At 42.0% G+C, this 22,135-nt stretch overlaps 2 protein-coding genes across 2 annotated transcripts; both read left to right on the forward strand.

Moving 5' to 3' along the window:
* Window positions 1-2,251: 2,251 nt before the first annotated feature.
* tubb5 (tubulin, beta 5) lies at window positions 2,252-6,839 on the forward strand. Its single transcript, XM_062421912.1, has 5 exons — window positions 2,252-2,346; window positions 4,908-5,016; window positions 5,363-5,473; window positions 5,575-5,819; window positions 5,919-6,839. The coding sequence occupies exons 1-5, from the start codon at window positions 2,290-2,292 to the stop codon at window positions 6,729-6,731; spliced, it is 1,335 nt and encodes a 444-aa protein (XP_062277896.1). The 5' UTR covers window positions 2,252-2,289; the 3' UTR covers window positions 6,732-6,839.
* Window positions 6,840-10,373: 3,534 nt separating this feature from the next.
* On the forward strand, window positions 10,374-20,616 carry mdc1 (mediator of DNA damage checkpoint 1). The gene is made up of 11 exons (XM_062421735.1): window positions 10,374-10,509; window positions 10,613-11,224; window positions 11,321-11,399; window positions 11,555-12,822; window positions 12,983-13,045; window positions 13,171-16,871; window positions 17,344-17,472; window positions 17,762-17,944; window positions 18,073-18,198; window positions 18,750-18,860; window positions 18,991-20,616. The coding sequence occupies exons 1-11, from the start codon at window positions 10,374-10,376 to the stop codon at window positions 19,192-19,194; spliced, it is 6,612 nt and encodes a 2,203-aa protein (XP_062277719.1). The 3' UTR covers window positions 19,195-20,616.
* The last annotated feature ends 1,519 nt before the right edge of the window (window positions 20,617-22,135 follow it).

The raw sequence follows: 22,135 nt of genomic DNA on the forward strand, positions 1-22,135 counted from the left end.
TACATTATCTCCATTTGTTCCTAATATCCCCTCCAAGTGCAATCCCTACCCAGCCTGGCTCACCCTTTGTTGCAACTTTAGCCTTTCTTCTTAATATTTGTCACAATGCTTTATTATGTGTTTTACATTTTTCAGCGATATTACAGTACATGAATACTTGTGAATTTACTTTCCCCAACAGAAACATAGTCTATAAACCAATGTGGTCAAACCTTAATCTGGATACTACTTCCTTACTTCAATTTCTCCTTTTAACCCTCTGTGCTCTGTCATTTGTATTCTGTGTTTCCCCCTACTATCCTCATCCCATTTTTTCTCCCATTGTTCCAATACTTTAAAAATACTTTTTTCATACCTTTTAGCCACCCTGTCTGCAAATGTAACCTCTTACCTTTCAATCCCATGCAGGTATCCGACAAAATTGTTGATCCCTAATTTTTGGATTCTAAATAAATATAGAAAAATATTAAAACATTTCTAACAAAATATTAACTGACCTGTCTTCCATGTATATCTTTCATCTAGCCACATGCCCAAATATGTAATTCTTTTATTTTTTATTTTTAATACTTTTTCCATCGATTGGCCATATAATTGGAGGCGTTTCTCTTCTTAGTGAAGTACATATAAGAAGACTTATCAGTCTAAAGTTTAAATCCCCAGTTATATGATCATTATTGGACCTTTATAACAGCCTCCTTAATCTTTCTCAGCACAGCACACATAGATTCAAAAAATATTGTTAATCATAATGTTAAATAACACTGGACTAGTGACTATCACGTCACGCCATCAATTCTTTCATCTTAAGTAATTTTCCTATTTCATCACTAACTTTAACTACAGGATCCTTAGTACATCTTTCTTTTATGAATCCATTCTGATACGATGCTATTAGTCCTCTCTGTTCTAAAATCTTTTCCATCCATTTGCACAGATGTAAAGTTAATGCTATGGTTCTATAATATTCTATAATATTTTGAATCTTTAGTTTTTGGACTTTTTTCTCAAATCTTTTCTCTAATGCTTTTTCATTCTTTATTGGTGTATTACAGCGCATAACCTTGTTACTGTTTTTAGAAAGATAAACCTGACATTAAAAAAAAAGAAGCATCACATTATATCTTATATTGAAGACACAGCTATTAAACTACTTAAATCTAACACGACTATTTCATATAAATAAAAACGACCCACTTTCACTTAGAGCAGTGGTGTGCATTTATACTACATACCCTGTAATCCACTGTTAAAACTTTAATCTGATAATTTTGAAGTCATGGATGGACTGGGATTTGCTCATGCCCATCCCTAATGTCTGATGGGGGCTGGACTGGGAACAGGGGCCTGGGTCACCTATCCTGTTCCCCCTGATTGACCAGGCATCAGTCATCACATCAGGCTCTGAGTCACAGGGGTGGTGTGTTCCTGGATCAAAGATTTTGTATCATGTGTCTTTGAGGATGAGTCAGCATGAGTGCGGTTACTCAAGGCTCCTTCCAGCACTAAGAGGCCTTGTCTGGCTGGTATTCTGAGTTTTAACTTTCAACCCTGCATCTGCATTCATGGCTTAACTATTTTCAACAAAAAGTGAGAATAAATGCTCTGAAGAGAGTTGTAGCTAACTAACAGCAGTAGTAATACAACTCTATTGCACCACCAGTATGGTATTAATTCAGGGAAGGTGATCTTGAAACTGTAATGGGTAACTTTTAAGCGGCTTCATAAATTATATATGTTACTGACTCTAATTCAATGCTGTGTCAGCTCATTTCTTCTGGGAATATAATAGATAGACATTAGCTAATCAAATTACCTCCAACGAAATGCAATGCTAAGAGCAGCAGTACAGCGCTTCAGCTGCATGTCTACATCTTGTCTCTGGCTGTTGTGACTGAAATGTGTGTCATCTGGCAGTAATTTAAAACTACCGATTAGTTTTTCTCGTCTGATTACATTTTTATCTGAAACATAAAGAACTAAAGACGTCTAACTGGGTGTTTCTGGACACCAGCTGGTAAAACATCTGGTCAATCTCTCCATCTCATTTCCACTCCCTGTGTGCAGCTGGCCCCTCCTCTCGACTCCCGGATCAGTCCTCTCAGCCAATCCCCACGCATAGCAGCTGGGTCTGGGTCTAGCCACGCCTGCTTCCCGGCCCCAGTCTCGTTCTGGAAAACCTCCAAGGTTATAAATCCATTGTCCGGCACTTAGGCTGAAGTCTGTGGTCGGCTCCTCTTGCTGTCCAAGTGTTGCTCCTGCTCGTCTTTTACAACTTTCGTATCCACAATGAGGGAGATTGTGCACATCCAGGCCGGCCAGTGCGGTAACCAGATTGGTGCCAAGGTAAGAAAACAAAGTATTGAGAATGTATTAATTGATTTAAAATAAATCAGTTTGATTCTCATTGTGGATAAAGATAGATTATGCAGGAGACAGTCCTATTTTAAAAACAAAACTTTATCTAGCAGATGATATATAGGCTTATAAAGACAAAGGACTCACTTGTGTGCATAATTAAATAAATAAATCGTTCACATTATAGTTTTATGTAGTTTATCAAACGCAACAGTTTAAGATGAATATAAACCAGACATTGTGTAAAGGTTAATTGTAATATAGTTATTGCTGTGTTCATTTTTGTGCTTTTCTGTCTGAATATTGTGCACTGCGGTAACTGGTGGGTGGGTGTGGAGCAGCGGACCGTGGTCCCATTGAAATAACGTTATAACGGGGCTCTTGTGTCTCGACGGGTTTTTGTTCACACAACACCGGGCGTGTCTCTGCGTCTCAACACTGCAGATTCAGCAGACCTCAAGACATTGTCTGGGCAGAAGAAGAAGACGAAGAAGGAGGGGGAAAAATCTGTCTATTCTTCACTTGTCAGAGCCCTTCAGTGTCTTGTGCACGCCTATGGCCCCTTTGTCTGGCACAGGCAGAGATGACTGGTATTTCAGACAATGAGTGGGAGCTGGGATGAAAAGGCCTGGTTATTTTTTTTCCACTCAAATGATGGATCAATAGCCAACATCGATTAGATTTTATTCCTGCAGGCTGTAGATGCAGACTGTGCTGTTCCAGCTGGTGAGAAATAGGATCTGTGGCATGGGTGTGGCATGTATAATATGCAAAGAAAGACTTTCTCCTTTTAAAAAGACTGATAAAGTGCATTTTATTAGGTAAATCATCAGTGATTTGAACAATGAAATACATCCGTTCATTTCTTTTGTCATTTTATTTCTAATGTTCATGCATTCAGTACCATTCTGCATACAAGGGCCACATAGTCTGGCTCGCATCAATTTACCACCCACCCAGTCTTACAGTAGCCTAACAACTGCAGTCTGCTATAGTCCACATCCTCTTGGCCCATTATTAATGCTGTCTTATTATTTCCTTTTGTTTTACAACTGATCATTTGCTACAGGCAGCATATGTTTAAATAGGACTTCATCACACACAGTAATCTTGCCCTGGTCTTCAACAATAGTTTGGAGACCTCATTAACAATGGTCCATATAATATAGGATGCATCATTACGGCTGTGATGCTCTGCTGACTGCGATTTTAATGTCCAATAAAGCTAGGCCTGTCTTTGTAATCAAAGTCTGTCCTCTCCTAACCAAATTAGGGGTTGGGTGGGGGAGGAATGGAGGAAACAGCTGATGCACAGTGGGTGAAGTCACTGGGTTCTCAATTGACTTAATGTGCAATTGCTGGCAATGTCTTGGTTGCACAGCAGCTGTATAAAACATATACTACACATAACAACAGTTACATTCTTACATTTAACTGCATTATTGCAGAGAATGCCATCTGCAGTAAATAAATCCATACATCACAGTTTGTGCAGAAAGCTTACATATACATCTCCCTTTTTTGATTGCCCAATGCCCTTTTTGTCTTTGTGTCTTCCCATTATGATGTTAAAATAACTACTTGTGGCCTTGCAGTAAAGATCCTCATTTGTTTCCATTCCCCAAGGACTCATTGACTCAGATGTCCAGTGGATATGATTGACAGAACCGCTGAAGGGCTACATTGTGGTGAATTGGGTCAGGGTGTGGCATATCTTTCATGCTTATTGTCCTCATTCTTTCACTATGATTATTTTCTGCCCTTACTGATAGCTATCTATCGTGTCACTGTCAAATTTCAAATTTTCTCTGTTGCTCCTTATCAACTCGTTCTACTCTTTGTGCTTTTGTACTGCAATCCCTCCCATATTAAGGTCACTTGGTCATTTTTTGCCTTACATGGTCTTATTTAAATTACATGATATTCAGTCCACAGATGACTCCCAATCTCTTAAGTACTGAGCTGCAATACAGCCCGCTTATCCAGATTACTGTAAATCCTCCTATTGCTGCTGTTAGGAGAAAATCAGAGGTTGTATACGACCCAAACAAAAGGGAAAAAATAAGTTGGAAGGTCTTATATGTACATGCAAATTTCTGCTTGCATTACGCCTGCTTATGAGATTTAATGCGCAGGCAAACTCTTAAAAATCCAAGTGTGGTCTTTAAAGAGTGAACAAGACATGAATACAGATCTGAAGACAATCTGCTTCTTCAGTGTAGTGTAGTTTTAGTTCTGCACATGGAGGGATCTGTGGCTCCTTTGTGCTTTCCTCCTTTGCATTTAAAATGTGAAAGAACTGCATTCTGCTCAGTCATCAGTCTATTACTATGGAAATAATAACAGCTGCATTGTAATAAATGGGTTAAGATATGGCTTGGTGAGAAGGGGAAAAAATCCAGTCATTTTCATCAGAATCCAAAAACACAAACCCACTCCTGTTTTTCTCATTTTAAGCTCCGACTTCTATAAACCGCAGTGCTAATGGGTATATGTGTACTTTCATTGCAAGTGACTGTCATGTGATATCTTCCATTTTGTGTCTTCAGTTCTGGGAAGTTATCAGCGATGAGCACGGCATTGATCCTACAGGGACTTACCACGGAGACAGTGACCTGCAGCTGGACAGGATCAGTGTTTACTACAATGAGGCAACAGGTAAGCTACCTATCTAGAATAGAATAGAATAGAATAGAATATCCTTTATTGTCATTGTACACAGGTGTAACAACGAGATTGGTTCAGGATCTCTTCCCAAAATAAATATTATACATAAAAACAATAAAATACTTCAAGAGCTATTTACACACACACACACACACACACATTCACAGTCTATTGCACATTTTGCACTTATTGCATATGTTACATGAGGTAGATGTAGATACACTAATCTAATAATTGATTGATACACACATGAAGGACACTTTTATTTGAATATATTTCAGATATACAGCAGTAAACAACATATTCCTTGTCTTTGCTAATTTACTTTCTTGTGAAGGAGGCAAATATGTGCCCCGCGCCATTCTGGTGGACTTGGAGCCTGGCACCATGGACTCTGTGAGGTCCGGACCCTTCGGGCAGATCTTCAGGCCTGACAACTTTGTATTTGGTGGGTGGAATAAACCTGTTTTCTCATGTTACTGAATGACTCAAGTCTTTTATGAACACAGAAAAGCATGGCTCACCTGTATGTCACTGCTTCCCCTCCAGGTCAGAGCGGTGCTGGAAACAACTGGGCTAAGGGTCACTACACAGAGGGTGCTGAGTTGGTAGACTCAGTCCTGGATGTGGTCCGTAAAGAGTCAGAGAGCTGTGACTGCCTACAGGGCTTCCAGCTCACCCATTCTCTTGGTGGTGGAACTGGATCTGGTATGGGAACACTGCTCATCAGCAAAATCCGTGAAGAGTACCCTGACCGAATCATGAATACCTTCAGTGTGGTGCCTTCCCCCAAGGTATGATACCCTTGTGATTGAACATGAGAGCTTTTTATATGTAATTTTAGATCATAAGGCTGAAGAAAGGTTTTGTTCTATGTGTTTTTTTTACCTCAGGTGTCAGACACAGTGGTTGAGCCTTACAATGCCACTCTATCAGTCCACCAGCTTGTGGAGAACACAGATGAAACCTACTGCATTGACAATGAAGCTCTGTATGACATCTGCTTCCGTACTCTCAAACTCACCACACCCACCTACGGAGACCTTAACCACCTGGTGTCTGCCACCATGAGCGGAGTCACCACCTGCCTGCGCTTCCCAGGGCAGCTCAACGCTGACCTCCGCAAACTGGCTGTCAACATGGTGCCTTTCCCACGTTTGCACTTTTTCATGCCCGGCTTTGCCCCCCTGACCAGCAGGGGCAGCCAGCAATACCGTGCCCTCACAGTTCCCGAGCTCACCCAGCAGGTGTTCGATGCCAAGAATATGATGGCTGCATGCGACCCTCGTCACGGCCGCTATCTGACCGTCGCTGCTGTGTTCCGTGGGCGCATGTCCATGAAGGAGGTTGATGAACAGATGCTCAATGTCCAGAACAAGAACAGCAGCTATTTCGTCGAATGGATCCCCAACAATGTGAAGACAGCCGTGTGTGACATTCCACCCCGTGGCCTTAAGATGGCTGTCACTTTCATTGGCAACAGCACAGCTATCCAGGAGCTGTTCAAGCGCATCTCTGAGCAGTTCACAGCCATGTTCCGTCGTAAAGCCTTCTTGCATTGGTACACAGGTGAAGGTATGGATGAGATGGAGTTCACTGAAGCTGAGAGCAACATGAATGATCTGGTGTCTGAATACCAGCAGTACCAGGATGCCACTGCTGAGGAAGAGGGTGAATTTGAGGAGGAGGCAGAAGATGATGCTTGAAGATAAAGCTGTGATGGTCAACACATGCCATTATGGAAAATGATCAAAAAGTAAGCAAGGAACAAACATAGTGTCAGTATTACTAGAATCAAACCTTAGAGTACATTAGATACCTCTTGTCATTCATTTCAAATAAAGTTGCCAAATTAAAACTTGTGTTCTTTGTTATTAATGCTTGCATATAAATGACTCTGTGTTGTCTGATAAGAAACCAACTACAATCCAGCTATTACATTTCAGTCAGCAGTTTCTGTAGTAGAGGGTACTGGTGCATTCATGTGCTATTTCCTACAGCTATGAAAAATAACTGTGTCATGGCATTTTTGTTACATATGAACACATAGTTTCCTTAAAAACAGACATGCAGTAGACCACACATGGTTACCAAATATTATTGGAATATTAAATTATGTGTAACAACAGATATGTTTCTACTCAACCACTTTGCATGCATTGTGATTGTTAAGGGCGCACAGCCAATTACAATACATGGGATTCTGGCCATATTACATTACTATCCCAGGGCTGGGTGCGTGTCAAACCTCACTACATATATTCATGATGATGAACAAGAAGAAAGTGCAGCAAGGCATTTCTTTTCTAAACTTTCACTCCATGTATTCAGACCAATCAAAATTGTATCTGTTTATTTTGGGAAATATTAAAATTGGAAAGTATATAGAATATAGAAAATTTAGGATCTTTCTCATGCTGTTTTCTTGAACTAATCAGCTTAGCAGGAGAACCAAACAATTAAATCCAGTTACATTTAATTTATATACTGCCAAATCAAAACAAACATAATCTCAGGGCACTTTTCACATAGAGCAAGGGCCTGTTTCAGGAAGCAGGCTCAACAAACTTAATCTAACACTGAACTCTGAGTTGTCTCAGAGATGGGAAACTCAGAGTTGGCGACAGAGCTGGCGTGACAGAAAATTACTAACCGAGTCAATGTGTGAGTATTAATGAAAAAAAGAAACGTTTTGTCTTGAGTGATCCACTTATTCAACATTTATATTCTGTGTATGTGTGTGCGCAGCGCATTTAATATTCATGCAGACCCCAACAGGTACAAAACGTAGGCCTACTTGGCAGCAACTGATGATGAAATATAAAAATCTAGCTCAAACAAGTAAGGTATATTTTCATTACAAGCAACTGTGATGTTGTTTAGCCTGCCCTACCTCATTAAACAGCATTCAGGGGCTACATTCAATATGTGATATATTTAAGTAGTTAGTGAAATCTTCTAAGCAAAAAGTATTTAATATTGTCTATTTGAAAGCAACACATAAATACCTTTATACACAACTACAAAAGTGTGCAGTATACGTTTCAGTGCAAGAATCACAGTGCAAGAGTCACAATCTTTTGTTAAAAGATTTATGTTTGGGCACTTTCACCTTAATTTAACAGTAGCTGGTATAGCTAGAGGCCAACAGGAAACAGTGAGAGAGAGGGGAATGACCTGCAGCAAAAGTCCCTCGCTGGAATCGAACCAGGTACACTATTACTATGAGGCATGCTCAGTAGCCACCTGGCTACCAAGACCCTTCAAGTGTTTTATTTCTGACAGCCCCACAGGGGGTTGCCTTGGAAACATGCTCAGCGTCAGCGATGTTACATTTAAAAGTGCCATTGGCAACAAAAAAAACGCAAAGTGCAACACAAAGAATTTGTTCCATACTGAGAAAATGTCCACGATGTGTTCTACAGACGATACGAGGGCTGAGAATATTGTTCAGATAAATGATAGATTGTACAGAAAAACGGAAACACTCAAACAGAAAATCATCAGAGAATGATAAAACATCCCAGAGGGGTCTGATCACCCTCTGACAGATATTTTTGATTCAATATTAACTTTAAGAAAAGGACACACCATGTCTGACACCTCCTTCAGTCTGCAGGTTTCAGCTAAAATAGAAGAGAAACTCAGGGTTAGTTGAAGAAAACCTGCCAGTGAGCAGGTTAGATTCACTGAGTATGTTGCCAGGGTAACTGATTGAGAGGGTGAGAAGGAGAGAGGAGCTCAGTGCATCATGGGAAGTCTCCTGAAGGATTTAAAATTCTGCTGTAGATTTTACAGGGCTCCAGCGCAGAGAAGCTAAAATGGGAGAAATGTCCTGTTAAAACAGCCTGATATTAAGGAATTGCAATAATCCAGCCTAGCAGTATCAAATGTATAGACTTGTTTTTGTGCATCTTTTTGAGATAATGCATAGGTGAAAAAGGCAGTCCTTGAAATGTGTTTTATGTGGGGGTTGAAGGACATATCCGGATCAAAGATAACTCTCAGATTCCTTACAGTGGTGCTGGATATAACAGGTGGTTATGTAACTTTGTTAGGTCAGTGAAGACCTCAGGCTGTTGCTGGTGGCAGAATTAACTTTCTATAGGGGCATAAAGGATCTTATAAACCCTTGTTCCTCCCACAAGGTAGTAATTTAATTGATCATATTCATGAAGGCATACATCATTTAGCACAAGGCAGTGCCACATGGTCCAAGATAAGATAAGATAAGATAAGATGTATCTTTATTGAAATTCTAATTGAAACAGCAGTACAGAGGAAAAAAGTAGCAGTGTAAGTGTACTAAAAATAGAATCAACAATAAATAGGACAAAATACGATGAAATAAAATAAATACTATATACAGTTAACTGGATCTTTGTGTAAATAATAAATATAAATGTGCAATCTGCAGAAGTTCCTGAGATTAATACATGTGAATGTTTCTGAGATTTACATACAGAATATAACCCTCATATACAGATAAAAATAAATGTGCAGTGTGCAGAAAATCTGAGATGTATACATTTACATGGTGATAAAGTAAATACAGTCTGACAGTGAAACATTAGCCACCTTATTATGGCAGGTGATTTGGGTACTTTAGTGCTGCATATATCCATTAATACATTTTAATTTCAAAACAAACCAGCTGACAAAGAAAGCCTACAGGGACTTAAGGGGTGTGCGTCGCAAATATGTATCTTTTGGCGCGTTGGGGATCTTTCGTCCAATCAGAGACTTTTTAAAATTCATATTGAGGTTTAAATAACCAATCACTACACATCTTGGATTGAGTGATGTTTGCGTTGACCAATAGCTTGTGGCTAAAACGCCTCTTGAGGGGCGTGGTCATTTCTACACAGGAAGAGGATACATGCACGATCTCCAATGAACAAGGGGTGCAGAGGTAAGTGTTGTGCTGTATAATGTTTACCTTAAAATCTGCAGCCTAAAAACAATCACAGTCCACCCCTGCACTGCTAATATATTTCTGAGCTTCTTTGAACAATGCAGTTGGGTGAATTACAGTCAATCTGCTCCCATAATCGCATCAACTTCCTTTATGGTTTGCAAGGCAGTTGTCATGAGTTGTAGCAAATAGTTTAAAAAAGTTGAAATGAAGTGTTTTCATTAACAAGAAAACGAAAATATACAACATGGCAACGTTTTGTTATGACGTTGAATTGCGACATTAGCTGCGTGCAGTTGCCGTGGTAACATATATGCTACTTAACGCACATCTGGCTAAGTTTTCAAAGCTAACATTGGTGTGATTGGATGTTACTATTACATCATAAATAGTCTTATCTGTTTTTATGTGTCATCTTGTCTCTGTATGAAGAATGGATGCTACTCAGATGATCAGTGACTCAATCTTGGAGTCAGATGAAGAAGAAAATGAAGAGGAGAATAAAGATAAGAGGGGGCAACCACTGGCTAAACTGCGCATCCTAAAGAATGAGCACATCCCTGCAGCAGGTGAGTGGTTAACCTGCTATTATTACATCTATGTGTTTGTTTCTGACTTGCATAAACAGGCTTTGTTTATGTATTTCTTATGATAAATGTTTTCTTCACCCAGAGTTGCCCCTGTTTTCGGGGGAAAATGTGCTTGGTCGTGACCCCAACACCTGCACCCTGCCTTTGCCAGCATCCTCCGTATCAAAGCAGCACGCCATCATCTGCATCTCTGTCCACAGGAGAAGAGGATGTCACAGTGAAGTGGATATGGAGGCTTTGGTATGGGACCTAGGGAGCATGAATGGGACCCGCAAGGGCCGCTTAAAGCTGACCCCAAATGTACGCTACGCCCTTAGTGAAGGTGACCGTGTGGTGGTGGCAGACATCCCATGTCAGTATGTGAGTTGTGCTGTAGACACAGTATCCTCTCAAGGGGACATGAGGACTCCTGTGAGCAGAGATTCAGGGGTAAAAGCCATGCTGCCAGATGCCTCGAGAGAAAAGGGAGGTGACACAAGTACAGGCAGTAAGAAATATGTCAATGAAGGTACAAACCCATCAGCCATGGTTTCATTACGTGATCCAGAGGAAACAACGAAGACTCCTGCCAGAACCACTTGCCTGTCTTTCGAACAAACTCCGACCCAGCCCCAGGGGTCCCTGGTCCCAGAATCTGACTCAGACTCAGATGGAGAAAGAGGGGGACGAAAAGATGGAAGGCGCAAGCCTCAAGGTATGTACATTTTGTAAACGTACAGATATTTATCTCTGTTTTGTTTGTTTTTTTAATCATCATGTTCTATGGGTTCATCATTATTATCCTTTACAGTATCAGATTCTGACTCTCATAAATCCAATCCCACCTGCTCTACATTCTTGAGTCCCACAAACAAAATTGTTCCTGAAAGGTATGTTAGTAACTTTTTACTTATTGCTTTGATTCATTTGTTTATTTATAACACAGACATAACAAAATTCTCTGGGTATGTGCTTCTATACAGTTTATTAATTATTGCACATTTGAACTATAATGCCTGGCACATTATTTTCCACTGTTTTACAGCGAGGATGAAAGTCCCATCACACCGTCCTCTTCCACTAAAAATAGGCCGTACACACACGTCAGCTTCTGCAAGGAGCTGCCAGACATAGATGTCGGGCGACAGCAGCTGAAGAAAAAAGAGACATTTGCGATTGTGGACGACAGTGAAGAGGAGCGAGAGAGGGAGGAGGAAAGAGCAACACCAGGAGGGAGATTGCTTGAGGAGAGTGGACAAGATGTGCTAGTGAAGCAGGAAAACACTGTCAGTGTTACAAGAGAAGAGGAAATGCCTCTGTCCACAAGAGCAGTCGCCACAGATGTGATCCCTGCATTTAACATGGACAGTGACACTGATGTGGAGGGAGAGGAGGAAAATGAGGCTTCTGTGGCTCCTGTGACCTTGAATGCAAATCAACAAGCTGATCAACCACCAAACACGGCCCAGTTTCACATGGACAGCGACACAGATGTTGATGAGGATGAAGATACCTTTGACAAAGGTCCCAAATCTGTGCTTTTCTCTGGTGACAATACCAAACCTCCTCATGCTGTCCCAGTTACTCAGCCTGAGGGCATCACAATGGACAGTGACACTGATGTGGATGATGATGCTGATATGTCAGACACTGCTGCAAAAGCAAAACCCACATCCTTACTGAGTGCACACACAGCTGATTCTGCTCCTCTAACGCAGCCAAAAGATTTCCACCTAGACAGTGACACAGATGTTGATGAGGAAGAGGAAAATGAATGTGGAACTAATAACACATGCTCTGAAGTCGATGAAGCACCCATTAGGACAGGTTTAAAGCCCACTGGGTCTGAATCTGCCCCTGCTGCTCCTCACAGCCTGAACATAGACAGTGACACAGACGATGAGGTGATCTCTGCCCCTGCTATTAATGAACCATTGGTTGTGCCTGCTGTTACAGATTCATGCACCATTGCAGCTGCAGGAACAAGTGACAGTGACACAGATGCAGAAGAGGATTCTCCTCTGGTTATACCCATTAATATCACAGCTTTGTCAGGCACTCCCGATACCACGTTAGCAGACACTCAGTCAGATTCTGATGCAGAAACAGATGTGGATGAGCCCAGCGTGCCCCCTGCTGGAGATGGGCACAATCCAGCTGACCTCAAACTGGACAGTGATACAGATGTGGAGGATAAGGAGGCGGACCTGGGAGAGGCAGGAGAGGACCAGATCCCTAGCCTACACAGACAAAACACATCTGGATTGCCGGGTTCTCTATGGCAAAATTGCTCTACTCCTGTGCAAATTTCAGGTAATCTTGAAATGAGAACATAATGGAATGAATGATGTACTCCTTGTATATTGTGTTATTATTTCAAAACACAATATTTGATCATTAGTAAAGGTTTTTTTTTAATCATAAAATTAAACACAAGTTACATTTTGTGAATTTCACTTTTGGATGGTTTCAGCAGGAGAAGTGGAAGAGATGGAAACTCAGGCCTTCCTTAGCCCCTCTTCAGGTCCATTTAGACGTGAGTAAATTACCTTTTAATATAGTTGAATGACTCCTGATTTTCTGTGTGTTTAAAGAGAGGGATTCTTTTTTAAATGTTTTCCTTGGATAAAACATCTTTAATTTGTCTTCTCTGTCGTCCAGGTGCAGTGGGCCCTGCTGTAAGACCTGTAGTGTCTTCCTGCTCAGACAGCCAAGATGAGGACTTTGTTGTGGCTGAGACACAGTCCTTTATTCTTCAGACCCGTAATGACCATGCCATGGACCCAACCCAAGCGTTTTGTCTTGAGTCTTCTGGCGATGAAAGAGATGGACAACCTAGTAGAGGAGGGTCTTTCCAGCTCGGATTGTCTGACAGCAGCCACCTGCAGTGTCAGGCTGCAGCTCTGGCCATGGAGAGCACCCAAGAGTTTGTCTCTGTGGGTGGAGGTGTGAATATGGAAGATACCCAAGCTTATGCAGCCACCTCAACTTCAGACAGAACATCATTGGAGAATGATCCAAACCTGGAGGCCACCCAGGCCTACGGAGGGGATGAGGAGCCTGCCAGAAGTCCAGTGACATTTGAGAAGGAAGGTCAGCTAGATTTGGCTCTACAACCAACACAGGCATACATTTGTGGGCCCTGCCATGATTCAGAGGACGAAACGGAGGAAGATGATAGAAAAAACCTTACTACTGCTGAGACTCTACCTTTAGACTTTCCCACCTCATCTACTCTTGCCATGGCTGAAACCCAACCAGTGTGTGCCTATAGGGAAGAGGAGAGTTTGGCAACAGTGAGTCACATTTCCTCTAAAACAGAAGTTATGGTGGTACACCGGATGGCAGCTCAACCTGAGGAGATGCCTGTGAGTGGAGCTTTGTCTATAGCTGAAACTCAGCCCATATGTACAAGTGAAGATGAGGACTCGATTCCAGGTCCACGAAAAAGAAAAGCAAAGCAGCTTGAAGAAGAAACGCAGCCCATCACTAGTTTGGACTATTCTGCTGTTGAAACCCAGCCAATGCATGTAGGTGCAGATGAAACTCATTCCGTAGCTACAAGTGGAAATGAGGAAAGTGATGATGAGGACTCGATTCCAGGTCCACAGAAAAGAAAAGCGAAACAACTGCGACTTGAAGAAGAAGAGACGCAGATGCTTGTAAATTCTGAGCGCTCTGCTGCTGAAACTCAGCCCATAGATACATGTGATGATAAGGAAAGTGATGATGTGGACTCGATTCCAGGTCCACGAAAAAAAAGAAAACCAAAGCAGCTTGAAGAAGAGACGCAGCCCATCACTAGTTCTGACTATTCTGCTGTTGAAACCCAGCCAATGCATGTAGGTGCAGATGAAACTCATTCCGTAGCTACAAGTGGAAATGAGGAAAGTGACGATGAGGACTCGATTCCAGGTCCACGAAAAAAAAGAAAAGCACAGCAGCTTGAGGACGAGACGCAGCCCCTCACTAGCCCTGACTATTCTGCTGTTGAAACTCAGCCCATAGATACATGTGAAGATAAGGAAAGTGACGATGAAGACTTGATTCAAAGTTCACGGAAAAGAAACGCAAAGCAACTGAACCTTGAAGAAGAAGCGACGCAGGCACTCTTAAATTCTGAGCTCTCTGCTGCTGAAACTCAGCCCATGGATACATGTGAAGATGAGGAAAGTGATGATGAGGACTCGATTCCAGGTCCTCGAAAAAAAAGAAAAGCAAAGCCGCTGCAGCTGGAAGATGAGCAGACACAGTCCCTCACCGGGTCTGTTGTTCCTGCCGATGGAACCGAAGCCATGCTCACAGGTGAAGATGTGGAAAGTGAAGAGTCTATTGTAGGTCAACGAAAAAGAAAGGCAAAGCCACTGCAGCTTGAGGAAGAAGAGACCCAGTCGCTCACAATTTCGGAGGCATCTACAGTTGAATCTAAGCCAGTGAGAACAAATACTGACACACAAACTCAGAGAGGAAAGGGGGGACCATCTGAAGCTGGAACCAGTTGCATCAGCGTTACAAGTAGAAGAGGAACAAGGGCAAGATTAAGAGAAGAGGAGAAGCAGGCAGAAAGTTCTGAACCTCCCAGGAGACAGACAAGAGGGAATAAAGCTTTTCTAAGTACTAGAGGAAGGATGCAAAAATCCAGGCCTGATGAGAGCGAGGAAAAGGAGAAGGTAGGGCAGCCTAAGAGGACTAGAGGGAAAACATCGTTGAGGCAACAGAGAGATGATGGGAAAGAAGAAGAAAAGCTTGATATTGAAAGAAATGAGCAGCAGCAACAACAAGAAGGGATGTTGGGAGAGGAGAAAGATGTTGCAGAGCCCAGACAACAAGTGAGAGAACAAACAGAGGAGGAAAGGAGGAAGATCAATGAGGAAACAGAGAGACAACAGTGGGAAGAACAGCAAAGAACAGAAAGGACAAGGCAAGAAAAGGAAGAACAAGAACGATTACAAGCTGAAAAAGCAGAGAGGTTAAGACTTGAACAGGAGAGAGCAGAAAATGAGAGAATAGATCGGGAAAGACTAGAAGAAGAAGAAAGGGAAAGAGCTGCTAGGATACAGAGGGAAAAAGAACAATTAGAAAGAAAAGAGAAGAGTGAAAAAGAGAGATTAGAGCGGGAAAAAGCAGAGAGAGAAGAAAAGGATCGATTAGAGAAAGAAGAGAATGAGAGAATACAAAGTGAAAGAAAGGAACAAGAGGAAAATGAAAGATTAGAAACAGCAAAGAGGGCAGCAGAAGAGCAAGAAAGACTTGAGAGGGAGAGGAAAGAACGAGAACACCAAGCAAGGCTGGAGACAGAAGAAAAGGAAAGAGAAGAAAGAGAAAAACTGGAAAAAGAAAAACAAGAAAAGGAAGCAGAAGAAAAACAAAGAAAGGAGCTACAAGAAATCAAGGAAGAAGTGAAAACACCCAGCGATGATGCTCCAGCAAGGAGGACCAGATCTCGCTCCAACTCTTCCAACTCTGTCAGCTCTGAGAGGTCCGCTCTAAGTGTCAACACCCAGGGGAGTACAGGGAGAGGCCGAGGCCGAGGTAGAGGAGCAAAGAGGACCAGCGAGCCAGTACAGGCCCCCCTCCCAAGAGGCAACAACAGGAGGAGGACAGTGGCTGCAGAGCCATCTGGCCAGGGACAAACAGAACAGGACAGCAATGATGTTTCTCCTCAAGGAATCCTTTCAAGGTCCAACTCCTCCAACTCCCTCAACTCTGAGATTTCCATCAGCACTCCCAGCTCTCAGAACAGAGGAAGAAGAAGCAGGCAGCGAGGAAGAGGGAGGAAAACAGAGACTGAGCCCACTCCTCTTGTAAGTTGTCAGAGTGATCAGAGTTCAGCTCCCAAACCCACAGCCAGAGGCAGGAAGAGCAGGAAAGCAGAGGTGACCTCCAATGAGGTTTCTCATGATGGTGATAAAGAGAAGGCAGAGTCTCAGCAGCCTAGTACCACTAGGGGGCAGAGACGAGCTAATGTCAATGAGCCTGAACCTACAGCTGCAGATAAGGAAGGCCAGACAAGTCATGAGGAAGGATGTGCCAATGAACACTCACTTCTGGCTAAAAGGACTGTCACGGGAAGAAGCCAAAAAGCAGTAAAAGGTGAAAGTGTAGAGATACCAGCCGAGGCAGCAGGGGGAGATGCAAAAGAGGCTACCACACAAGCTACAAGAAGAGGCAGAGCATCCAGTGTTCGGGGGAGTAAGAACGCCCCCCCTGAAGCGAAGGTGAAAGATGAGAGTGAGAAAATGGAGGAGGAGATGGTTGAGAGGAGAGGCAGAGGCCGGACATCAGTGGTCCAAAAAAAGAAGAAAGAGGTGCAGGAAAAAAGTGTCAATTCCACTAACCAGGATGCAAATATGACATCAGAGGTAACTTTGTTTTCAATATGCTTTGGAAATATTGTAGTTTCATATTTGATTGAAACAAAAAATACATCAAGGTACATACACACATGCATACATCATAGGTAAGAAAAAATGAAAAGCTGAGTACTTAATAATTGGTATCCAGGAATGTCTGTCCTTGAGAAGGAAAGCTTTTACCCTGGCCAAAGGCCCTCGTGCATTTCTCTCTGAGTCAGCCTTTCCAACTACCATAATGCACTTCAATCACCTTTAGGGACTCTCTAGGTTTCTCCCACTCTATAAGCAACAGGAGAAGTACAACCTGCTCTGCATCACCATTAATACACTAATGATTTAAGCGGTTTAGTGGTCATACAGACTGTTTCTACTGTTTTTATTCTTTACCTCATTTTTATTCTCATCTTTCTTCATTCTTGCTCCATTTTGGTTCTTTCTCTTTATCCCCCATCCTCCCCTCCCCTCTCCTATTGAGTAGCCTCAGACTCCAACCAGCCGGAAAAGACAGGCCCCTGTGGACTCCTCTCCTATGGCAAAGACCCCTCGCTCTTCCTCATCTTCCCCGGCAGCTGGAGGTCGACTACGAGCTGCCAGCCAGACCTACAAGGTCTGTGTCTGTCTTTGTAAAACTGAGGTTATTTTTGTCAGAAAAATGATGCATATGAAGGCTGATCAACCATAATGATTAACACATTTTAAGTGCCATTTTCACATATTTTCTGTTCATTCTCTACTGTATATGTCTAATAAATGCCTAAAAAACTTTTAGAAAGTTAAGTGGACTAGAATCAGATTCATTTGAACTAGTTTACATGACAGGTTACCAGAATCTGTCCAATTAGGCTCCTGTGGGTTAACCTGTCTGTGTGACCTGAGACATTTTGTCATTCATTCAGGTGCTGTTCACTGGGGTCGTGGATGAAGCAGGGGAGAGAGTGCTAGCTCGTTTAGGAGGCTGCATGGCTAAAGGCGTGGCGGACATGAACTGTCTGGTCACTGATAAGGTGCGCAGGACTGTCAAGTTCCTGTGTGCAGTGGCTAAAGGAGTCCCCATTGTCACCACACACTGGCTGGAAAAGGTTAGCCCCTATATTAGCGGTAAAAACTTTGTTCTCTTTGAAAAAAATGAATGTGGAAGTACAGACACAAATTCTACACACATACAGAGACACTCACTACTCCTCTCCTCCCCCTCTCTTTGTGTCAGAGTGGTAAAGCTGGGAGCTTCCTGTCTCCCAGTGCTTTCGTTGTGAATGATCCAGAGCAGGAAAAGAAGTTCAATTTCTGCCTGCAGGAATCTCTGAGGGTTGCCAGCAGTCAGCCACTCTTACAGGTACTCTAACTCACTCATTCCATTTATATCTGTGCTCAATTTTTTTTTTCCGAGTGAGAGAATGTCAGTGTGGTATTTCCCATGGCAAATGGCACAAGTGTGGTGGGTAATATTGAATCGTTCTCGGTTCATAACAGATCTTAACACCTCGACTGTTTATGTCCCTGCATGGCTTGTAGCCCGGCCTCTTTGATACTACACAGGCTCATGTCTGTACTTGATGACGCAGTGCAATATAAGAGCACCGTGTTGATTGTTTACCATTACACTGCAGCCTGTGGGAAGTGATTTGACATTTACTGTTAATGTGCTGATTATGTTTCATGGGCCCAGCACATATTAGAGCAGGCAATGTTTCCATTTCTGTTACATACTCCTTCAAGCCTGTATTGTTTCATCTAAGCAGAAAAGATAAAGTTTGATATCACATATTAGTCTGATACCATAAAGCCTTGTATTGATTTTCTGAATCTTTCTCGAAGGTTTTAAATAAAAATAGAGAGAAATCATATTTGTTTACATGTTGTATACCCCATCTATCTGTCTCTCAGGGATATGAGATCCACGTTACAAAGTCAGTGAAGCCAGAGCCAGTTCATATGAAAGACATCATTTCATGCAGCGGAGCCACATTTCTTCCCAAGATGCCTTCTACACACAAGGTACGAGTCAAATTAAGAGCCCTTGTCACTCATGTCTCACTTTGATTACCATTAAATTGTGATACTCTGTCATCCCATCTTAAACCTTTAAAAATCTTAATTTAATTGTAAAACTTCCTTCCCTTCTTAGCCCCAGACTGTAGTGATTTCCTGTGAGGACGACTGGTTGCTGTGCGGCCCGGCTGTCTTAGCGTCTCTCCCAGTCGTCACTGTGGAGTTCATTCTCACAGGGATCCTCCAGCAGATACTTGACTTTCAGACCCATAAGCTCTCTGGCCCTATAGCTAACCTGCAACCTGCCAGAGGCAGAGGGAGGGGCAGGAAGAAGACATAGCATCGACAGGTCTGCTTGTGAAAACATGCGCAATTGTGCGTCACCGTATGAAATCTGCGCTGGCAGGGTTTATCAATCACAAATAGATTCCCTTTTAAATCAGAGACCGGTAGAAACACTAGTGACTTAGTTGTTCTGTCTGTATGAAAGACTTGAGAATGTATTAGCAATATGCAGCAAAATTGTTTAATGTTTACTTGCATTTTGTACTTTTTGTATGTACATGTCATTTTACAGTGTTAGTGTCTAATGTTAAAATCTCATTTAACATGCACAGCAGCCTGGTTGTCAAAAGACTGATATTGAAATTTAGGGATTAAAGGACACAATTGTTTCCAGCCTTGACAATTCCACTCTTTATCTTTTTTTCTTGTGTATTCTTTTGCCAAGAAAATTTAGTTTTTGAAGTTACTAAAGCAAACGGGTGAGGAGGAATAATTACTCATTAACCATCCATGTCACGTTCCCCTCTGCTCCTCCCCTGTGCTCTACCCCTCGCTCTGTACAACAATGACAAGCGGAATAGGAATTAAGAGATTGTTAAATTGTTGCTACTCTCTGCACTTTGCAAGAGCTTTGATGCAATCAGCTATTTTGGCAAGTAACCAGTCATGAAGTGGGAGTTATAAAAAATATGATAAAAATGTGGAAAACATTAAACGGTAGAAGCGATGGGTGTGTTGAAATCTGTAAGCTTCGATGGCCAGTAGATGAGAAAGCTTATTCCGTCCTGATAAGAAGCGCTTAGTGGCTTTTCATACTGAGGCAATCATGAACCTACCAGTGTGTCTGTTGCTATCTCCATTTACCAGCACCACCACCTACTCCATTAAGGCTTCATCCAATCCCGTTACATTCAGGGACGAGACACAATATATGCACCTAACTGCTGATGCTACTTCTACATCAATATCTTATGGCGTTTGTCCTTGCCATTCATTTGACCGCTGTCTGTTCACTTTTTCCTTTTTTTTGCATAAACCTTTACTTCCACAACCACATGTGCTTATGATAAAAAAAAGTAATATTTTGTTTCTTTCATGAACCTGATGTAAGTCTTTGTGACTATTTTTTTTTTTTGAATTTCTAATTGCTATTAACTTAACACCAAAACTGTATGTGTACTAAATCATGATATCTGTCTTTATTAGCAATGAAAACATGAAATCATTTCTTATTACCTTTAACCGGATGTGTGTTCACTTTTACAACAGTGTACTTCATTTGCATATTTTGATGCATTATCTGTAAGATTACTTTATTGTGATTTTTTTCTTACTCTTGTGAAAAATATTAACTGTCATTGGAGATGAAAGATGGAAATATGGAGAAAAAAACTGCATTTGTAAAGATTGTGCTTCTTTTGAGGTTTGGGACTCAATGAAGAATCTTGACTGAAGAAAATCTCTCTTATTCCTTTAAAGTCAGTCAGTTTTTAAAAGTCATTAAATAAGCTCTGACATCACTGTCACTCTTATTTATTTCTTGAAAACTGTTCTTCAAGAGGTTCTAGTGGGATTTTGGGTTGTACTGAACAGGTGCAGGTAACTCAACATTTTAAAGTTTAGTGCCAAGATTTCAAGTTAGTTCCTTAATGAGCACCCTGTATATTTTATAGTATGGTTAAACTTGTAGTTATGTTTTTCAGTTGCCCATCCACCATATTTTGTGTTATTTTGGGGGAAATGATGCAAAGCTGAAGTAATTGCATCAAAGCATCCCTGCAGTTTATACACATCTACTGTTGTCTAAACACTTTGTATTGGGATGAACTTATCTATCCGCATCGTTTGTGAACTGCCAGTCTCGTTAAATAAACCCCACCTCACTGTCAGGTGATTTGTGAAGGGCGAGGGGTGGCCGGTGTTTCCCGACACTAGACGAGTGGCCCCGAGCCCGACTCATTCTGAACATCTTCCAAATGTTGAGCCCGAGTCGTGAAGTGCTGCTCTTGAGGGGGGTGAGGTTGAGAGGGAGGAGGGAGACGAAGGACGGAGGAGAAACAGGCGACATTCACGCAGATTTTCGCCCCTGAAAGCATCCCTGACACCTCCGCGGACAGCAGCGCACGTCCGACCGGCCAATTAAAGGAAGGTGAGCTGCTGAGCGCTGATTTTTCTTCTCTCACATCGGTGCGTCTGTTCGGACGCAGGTCCCTAAATGTGACCGGTGCGTTACGGGTTAAATTCTGCAGTTTTTTGGTTCATGCGTTTGTCTGCTATCCCTGTGACTGATTAGACTTTAGGGTGTGAGGTTTCATCACCAGCTGCACATTAGACTGTCATAGTTATAGTCAGGAAAGGTGTGAAAATACATCCATCCATTAACTGACTGAACGGTCCCGGGATGGAGCCGGCATCGCCTTCATTGGGTATTTTAGGGTGATTTCATTCATGTCTCAGCCTCCTGGTGGGATTCAACTGATGAATAATATAATGCAGACTTGTAGGATGCAAGATGATGTTAATTGTTTGTTATAGCCTAATACCTATGTTAACAGGTTAATTCTAAGCTGCATTTGTCCATCTTGAATAAAATAATGAAATCATTAATATTAGTCCTGCTATCATTGTCATCATTAGAAAATGATGTTTCATACAGCTATTTTTCCTTCCCCAGTGGCTATATTGTCTTTATATAAGGAAGTTAAGGTCCAGACTATATGCTATCACTTAAAAGCTTAATAGCATCCATTAACTGATGGGATGCTCTATGGCTGTATTGCCTCTGCCTGCAGTGTGCTGCTGATAGACTGTGGCCGGAGCTGCATGAAGGCCTCAACTCATGACAGTGTCGGATATTGTCTGCAGATCCACTCCAATTTGCATAAATATCTTTATCATCCACACATTCTTTCTTTCTTTTGTGCTCTCCCAGTGTGATTGTCAATACTGTACATTACTCCACCCACGTCCTGACTCCCTAGTCCTTCATGTCCACT

Source organism: Scomber scombrus, chromosome 7, assembly GCF_963691925.1.
Source record: "Scomber scombrus chromosome 7, fScoSco1.1, whole genome shotgun sequence".
Classification (NCBI taxonomy): Eukaryota; Metazoa; Chordata; class Actinopteri; order Scombriformes; family Scombridae; genus Scomber; species Scomber scombrus.